The sequence below is a fragment of the Poromitra crassiceps genome (genome assembly GCF_964638095.1).
Source record: "Poromitra crassiceps genome assembly, contig: HAP1_SCAFFOLD_2023, whole genome shotgun sequence".
Lineage (NCBI taxonomy): Eukaryota > Metazoa > Chordata > Actinopteri > Beryciformes > Melamphaidae > Poromitra > Poromitra crassiceps.
The window spans coordinates 1,949-9,729 of NW_028150397.1; the positions used below are offsets into that span (position 1 = coordinate 1,949).

At 43.1% G+C, this 7,781-nt stretch overlaps 1 protein-coding gene across 1 annotated transcript; it reads left to right on the forward strand.

Moving 5' to 3' along the window:
- Positions 1-3,027: 3,027 nt before the first annotated feature.
- Positions 3,028-5,811, forward strand: LOC310772117 (E3 ubiquitin-protein ligase TRIM47-like). Its single transcript, XM_083664573.1, has 2 exons — positions 3,028-3,133; positions 3,581-5,811. Exon 2 carries the CDS (start codon positions 3,590-3,592, stop codon positions 4,646-4,648), a length of 1,059 nt encoding a protein of 352 aa, XP_083520699.1. The 5' UTR covers positions 3,028-3,133; positions 3,581-3,589; the 3' UTR covers positions 4,649-5,811.
- Positions 5,812-7,781: the final 1,970 nt, after the last annotated feature.

The window sequence follows — 7,781 nt, forward strand, 5'->3', positions numbered from 1 at the left end:
TACAAGTGGCATTCAAGTCATATCTGACTAGTTTTCAATGTATTTCTCCCCACAAAAGTTAGGCTATATGTCTCGAGGCTGATGCGACATTTTCACATAGCCTACAAGACAGACAGGTCGGGACTCGGGAGGAAAAGAAACCATTCAAGCCGTTTGCAGCACTTGAGGAATCTCTGAGTTTGCTCATTTAATTCGTTGATATAAGCGATTGCCTGAACGATTAATTAATTAATAGGCTCCGTGAATGTTAGCATGTGTGCGTGGGTGCGTGCGGGGGGAAGGGGGGGTTGTTGGGACCTGTGCTTGTGCGGGTGTTCCCCATATAGGTGCGTTCCCCCACTTCTCCAGATAGCACTACTACACCTCTGATTATCTGTACACACACTACCCTTCCATCGTTTTGGCTTCTCCAGCGTTGTTCTTTATTCTAACGCTGGGGTTCCCAACCTTTTTTTGGCTCGTGACCCTATTTTGACGTCGCAAAAATCTAGGGACCCGCGACATTCAAATTCCGATACACCATCGATAATGTCATCAGTGACATCGTCAGTGATGTCACATAGTATGCTTCTTTTCCCCTGCAGAATTCTGACTTTAATCTGAGAATTCTGACTTTAATCTCAAAACTCTGACTTTATTCTCAGAATCCTGATTTAAAGTTATAATCTCAAAGATTTTCATCTAAATAAAAATAAATAAATTAAGAGTCACTCACAATGTTGATTGAGGCTATGGTCCATTGATGGAAGCCTTTGCAGTATATAGTGACATTATGTGACATTAGTAATGTCCCATAATGCAACAGTTTGGACGTCACCTGCAATTACCACTCATCGCCATAGGTGTCACCCAAGAGAAGAAAGCTGAAATCTTAGAGATTATCACTTTAAACTCAGAAAAAATCCCAAGTGACTCTAATCATCTTTGGTAGTATTAAATTGGGTCTGGTGTTATTGTTTTTATTTAATTTTTTTATTTTAGAAATTTTAGGCGACCCTATTTGAATTCCAAGCGACCCCACTTAGGGTCGCGACCCTAAGGTTGGGAACCACTGTTCTAACGGTATATTACACTTAACGGACGCGGCGACATTTCATGCTGAACTTCTCTCCTTTTTGTTTCTGGCGCTGTAAATAATGACACTGTGCCATCGAGCTGCACACACTGCTGCAATGAGATCATCATCCATTTTGTGAAGAAATGTCCAGGTACAAAGTAAGGCTCCTGCTCTGAGTCGATTGGCTCCACGCGTCCTCGCCCAGGCTGAACATGTGACTTGAGTGAGCGGCCGCCGCCTCGCCTCCATTTGTGCCGCGCACGGCGACGTTGCGTCCATCTTGTTCCCTTCGCCTCCTTCCATTGATTCTGCGTTCCCACTCGATGTGTTCTGTCTGAATCAGTGTAAGACGAAAGTCATCAAACTGCCCACTATTTCTCACTCTCTCTACTTCTGCTGTTTCTACACCTCATCCCTTTCCAGCCTGGTCCCCCTCTCACCTTCCCTCTTCACCTGTTCATTTCCCCTGGAGTGTCGCTGTGGAATTAAGCTGTGTGTGTGTGTGTGTGTGTGTGTGTGTGTGTGTGTATGTGTGTGCTTGCGTGTGCTTGCGTGCATGTGTGTATGTTTGTGTGCATGCGTGTGTGTGTGTGTGTGTGTGTGTGTATATGTGTGTGTGTGTGTCGTGACTGTTGGCCACAGATGCTAATTATCCGGTCTGTGTGTCAGCTGGTGTGAAGACAGACCAGAGGACCGAGGAGAGAGGAGAGGAGAGGAGAAGAGAGGAGAGGAGAGGAGAAGAGAGGAGAGGAGAGGAGAGGAGAAGAGAGGAGAGGAGAGGAGAAGAGAGGAGAGAGGAGAGGAGAGGAGAAGAGAGAGGAGAGGAGAAGAGAGGAGAGGAGAGGAGAGGAGAGGAGAGGAGAGGAGAGGATAGGAGAGGAGAGGAGAGGAGAGGAGAGGAGAGAAGAGAGGAGAGGAGAGGAGAGGAGAGGAGAAGAGAAGAGAAGAGAGGAGAGGAGAGGAGAAGAGAGGAGAGGAGAGGAGAGGAGAAGAGAGGAGAGGAGAGGAGAGGATAGGATAGGAGAAGAGAGGAGAGGAGAGAGGAGAGGAGAGGAGAGGAGAGGAGAGGAGAGGGGAGGGGAGAGGAGAGGAGAGGAGAGGAGAGGAGAGGAGAGGAGAGGAGAGGAGAGGAGAGGAGAGGAGAGGAGAGGAGAGGAGAGGAGAAGTGAAGGGAGTCTACTCCTCATTTACTGCCATGATGGATGAAAGGCTGCATGGATCACAGCATGAGCACTCACACATGCTGGCCACACACATACACACACACACACACACACACACACACACACACACACACACACACACACACACACACACACACACACACACACACACACACACGTTGACAGGAATAAGTGCAATAAAACAGTAATCATATTCAACGTAAAGCCTACATACACTATAAGCAGTGTTGGGCAAGTTACTTTCAAAATGTAATACACTACATATTACTAGTTACTTTCATTTGAAAGTAATACGTTACTTTACAATATTACTTTCTGTGTAAAGTAACTCGTTACTTATTACACTACTTTTGCATTACTTTTACCAAAACAACAGCAGCAGCAGAATGACATCGCCGCCCCTGAACATCCCAAAAAATAATTTCAACCGCCTTGTATCTTTTTTAAATATGTTCTTTGATTTAATAAAATGTAACTCAATTTGTAACTTTAGTTACTTGACAAAGTAACTGGTATAATATTACTGAAATCCTATAAGTAATAAGTTATATTACTGAGTTACTGCTAAAAGTAATATATTACATGTAATATGTTACTTTTGTAATGTGTTACCCCCAACACTGACTATAAGAGGAGTCCACTGTATGCAATTGCAGGACCTGAGGATTATACCTGCAAGCTGTGGGTTACAATCTTCTTTATACAACTGCAGTAAGAGGCGGAGCAACACTGGACAGACAGGTGTGTCAACATTACTGAAGTGAAATCAAAAGGAACTCAGAGCGACAGCACTGCTGAAGTTAGAAGAGACTCTCTCTTGCTCTCGAAAGAAGAAATCAACGTAAGTTCATCAGACCTTTCTCAACAATACATCAGACTCTGAGTTACAAAGGTGAGTACAACAGATCATATTGACTGTTTAAACACAGCTGAATCCAGATGGGATGTTTCCCTGTGTTCATTTTGCACTGATAGTTGTCAAATGATGTTTTCAGTGAAGTGTAATTTAAATACACAACTCAAAATAACCTTTGATATCTAACCTTGCTATTTTTATATGAAAGAATTGTGTGCTACAGTATTGTTATTCACACTTTTATTTTATTCTTATTTTATTCTTTTTACTAATTTTATTCATTTTGTCTTTCAACTTCTACCCATTTTTATTACTTGTTTTACTGCACCTTGTACTGCACCTTGCTCTCTGATTAGTGCATTTGTACCTGCTTTATGCTCTGTGTTTTTACCTGTAAAGCACTTTGATCGGCCTGTGTCGTTGTAAATGTGCTCTATAAATAAAGTTGACCTGACTTGACTTGATTTTCACTTTTGGTCTCAGTGTCTAGATATGGCTGCTGCCAGCAGTGTCCTGTCTGAAGAGGAGTTTCTCTGCTGCATCTGTCTGGATGTGTTCACTGATCCAGTCTCCACACCATGTGGACATAACTTCTGCAAAAACTGTATCACACAACACTGGGAGGTTAATGTTCCGTGCCAGTGTCCTCTGTGTAATCAGCATTTCAAGACAAGACCTGAGCTGCGTGTCAATACTTTCATAAATGAGATGGCTGCTCAGGCCAGGAAGTTAGCTGGGATGAAAGCCAAACCAGAAGAAGTTCCCTGTGACGTCTGCACTGGGACCAAACTGAAGGCCCTGAAATCCTGCCTGGAGTGTCTGGCCTCCTACTGTGAGACTCACCTGGAGCCTCACCACATCATCAAAAGCATGAAAAGACACACGCTGATCGATCCTGTTGAGAACCTGGAAGACAGGATGTGTAAAGAGCATGAGAAACCACTGGAGCTGTTCTGCAAGACAGACCAGATCTGTGTATGTCAGGTATGCACTGAGTCAGACCACAAGTCACATGACATTGTCCCTCTGACAGAGGAATACAAAGGAAAGATGGCTGAGCTGGGGAAGACAGGGGCTGCAATTCAGCAGAAGATCCAGGAGAGACGACTGAAGATTCAGGAGATCAAACACTCAGTGGAGCTCAGCAAGGAAGATGCAGAAAGAGAGATAGCAGATAGTGTGCAGGTCTTCACCGCTCTGATGCAGTCTGTGGAGAGAGGCCAGGATGAGCTCATTGAGACGATTGAAGAGAAGCAGAAAACAACCGAGAAACAGGCTCAAAGCTTCATCGAAGAGCTGGAACAGGAGATCTCTGAGCTGATGAAGAGAAGCGCTGAGGTGGAGCAGCTCTCACACATTGAAGACCACCTCCACCTCATCCAAAGCTTCCCATCCCTGAACACTCCTCCACACACCAAGGACTGGACAGAGGTCAGTGTCCACTCATCATATGAGGGGACTGTGAGGAGAGCTGTGGCTCAGCTGGAGGAGACTCTCAGGAAAGAGAAGGAGAAGCTGCTTGAGGCTGAGCTGAAGAGGGTCCAGCAGTAGGCAGTGGATGTGACTCTAGATCCTGATACAGCAAATCCCCATCTCATCCTGTCTGATGATGGGAAACAAGTAAAATTTGGTGATGTAAAGAAGAATCTCCCAAACAACCCAGAGAGATTTGATCGCTGTGTCAATGTGTTAGGAAAGCAGAGCTTCTCTTCAGGAAGGTTTTACTACGAGGTTCAGGTTAAACAGAAGAATCAGTGGGATTTAGGAGTGGCCAGAGGGTCGATCAACAGGAAGGGAAGAATCGCACTGGGCCCACAGAATGGCTCCTGGACTATATTGTTGAGGAATGGAGATGAGTATGAAGCTAATGCTGGCCCTGCTGTCCTCCTCTCTCTGAAGACGCAGCCTCAGAAGGTGGGGGTGTTTGTGGACTATGAGGAGGGTCTGGTCTCCTTTTATGACGTAGATGCTGCAGCTCTGATCTACTCCTTCACTGGCTGCACCTTAACTGAGAAGCTCTACCCATTCTTTGGGCCGGGTCTTAGCGATGGCAGTAAAAACTCTGCCCCTCTGATCATCTCTCCTGTCAATCATACAGATTAGACTAATCATTAGATTTTCTCAGATAGAATTCATTGTAAATTAAAATGACAAATTTACAAATACAGTAGCCTACACCCCCCCCCCCTCTCCAGGTAACTGTTCTAGCCATTCTAATGTGTTTTTCTTTAAATAGAACAACAGATACAACACTTCACAGACTTGTGTTAATAAGCATATTTGAAGATGAATTTCTTCTTTGAATGGAGCTCTCCACTGAGAGAATTAGACTTCCTGTCTGTGAAAAAGGCCCAGTAACTACTAATGTCTCTCGTCTTTTTATCTTTCTTCTTCTTGATAAACTGGTTTAGTTTTATGTGGGGGAAATGTTAGTTAAAGTTAAAGAACCATTACAACTCCAGATTCTGGTTGATATGATAAAATCATGTATTTTTCTTTATATCCTCTTTTTCTTTTCTGTATGGTGTTACTACTTGTTGCATTGGATCAAGCACAGGGATCATAAAAACTTCATTGAATGTAATCACTATTTCAGGAGTGTGACATTTTCCAGCTTTGTTGTAACATGTCCAGGTGATGATGGCAAAGTAAAAAAGGTGATTACTGTCATAGCTGTGCCTGGGTACATACTCTATATACTGAGCATTTTAATTCTGCACAATTACTAATGAGCATTAAAACGAGATTAAAACACATTGAACAGCAAATTGAGTAAGTCGTCTGTCTACGCTTCAGGTATCGAGGGTGAACACACACACACACACACACACACACACACACACACACTAGGGGTGTAGAAGTGTATCGATTCTTAGATGCATCGCGATGCGGATGTGGACAATTCTGAATCGATTTGCACAAATGTAACAAAAATCAATGATCTAAAATCGAATTTGAATTAATAACATGATGGCGGAAAGAAAAAGGGGGAACTCAGCTCAAGATCTATTTTAAAAAGACAAAACAACACCAACATGTGAAAATATAGACAAAGAAATAGGTCTAGAAGAACCCGGGGACATTCAGTGAGGTCAAAATGGTCTTTGGTCTTTCTAGGTAAAAATTAGGGGTGTCAAAATTAATCGTTTAATCGATGCATCGCGATGCAGACGTGTGAATCGAATCGAATCGTTGACAGATTAATCATTGAATCGTTTATGTTTAAATTTCTGTTGACATTCAGATTTTAAAGCACTTTCTAAGTAAAAAAGGGAGTTGATATTTACAGTATCTGACTGCTTGTATTAATTGATGAAAAAGTAGCCATGTGCAGTAATAATATAGAAAATTGAGGATGTGATACTTGGAGCTGCAATACTTTGAGCTGCATCGTGATGCATCGTGGAATCATAATCAAATTGAATAGTGAGGCCAGTGAGGCCCATCTAAATTTCAAAAAGGTCAAAATGGCCGCTGTGGTCTTTCTAGTGTTAACTGTCAAACTAAATGAATTCCTGCAAAACTGTTTACTGTTTTCGGATATACTACTGATTTTGTACGAATGTAAGTCATTTTGTAATGAATGATGCTGGTGGAAAATCGGCGGAGTGTTCCTTTAAAGTTGGATTGGAAAATTGGAGGAGGCGGTGAAACAGCATCATCACAGCCTTGACGGCAGCGTTCAGAGCATCACATGCTATGACAGGTGGAAAAGAAGCAGAGTTCATTATACGCCTGAAGTATTTTTAATTCAGTGAAACTAAAACATTGTGAAGGTGTGACTGGAGACAATTCACCTTTTATATTTGAGAATCACAGTCACAAGTTACAGGAAAAATAACTGAGATAATAACACATATTTTGAAGTGGCAATTACTGTGTGCGTGCGTGCGCGCGTGCATGTGTGCTCGTGCGTGCGCATGTGTGTGCGTATTGTGTGTGTGTGTGTGTGTGTGCGCACGTGTGCTTGTGCGTGCGCGCGTGCTCGTGCGTGCGTATGTGTGCGCGTGTGTGTGTGTGTGGCCATGCTTTGCATGGGGCTGATGTGTGACTAATGCGACTCAACGCAGGAGTGAATCTTGATAATTAAGTTGATCTTTGAATTATCACACCGCGCTCAGAGTAAATACAGTCACTTCTGATTAACGGTAGAGCTTGTTTTAATAAGGCTACCTGCAAATTGTTGGCTCTGAAGTCGTTTAAGCAAAACCACCATTCCAAATGAGTGCTTGCCACTGTAATGAGTGTTTCTTAAAGCTAGAAAGCTTTGCATATTCATGTATTTCTCTGGCTGAGTAAAACTGGCAATGGATGTTAGCAATAGAGACATCATCATTCAGAAACCACGCCCAAAACGGGGGGGAAACAAAAACTCCCCCCCCAATCCTGGCATTCTCCTATGTCACGTGTTGCACACAAATATCATATATACGGAAGATGAACACTCCAACTTACTTCCTTGATAGCTAGATCCACATTTTTCTTCTCGCCAATTCTCAATGGCTTCCTTGTTTTGCTCAGGAGTACAAAAAAACCTCAATTGTTGACTTTTTTTTTACATTTGTTGTCTGTGCAGCCCCACCACACAACAGCTTTGAGCTATGTTTAATTCAAGGAAAATTACGCTGGTGTTCGGAAGTGAATGGAGAGCTTTCCCCCGTGATGGCCGTGGCCTATTTCATGC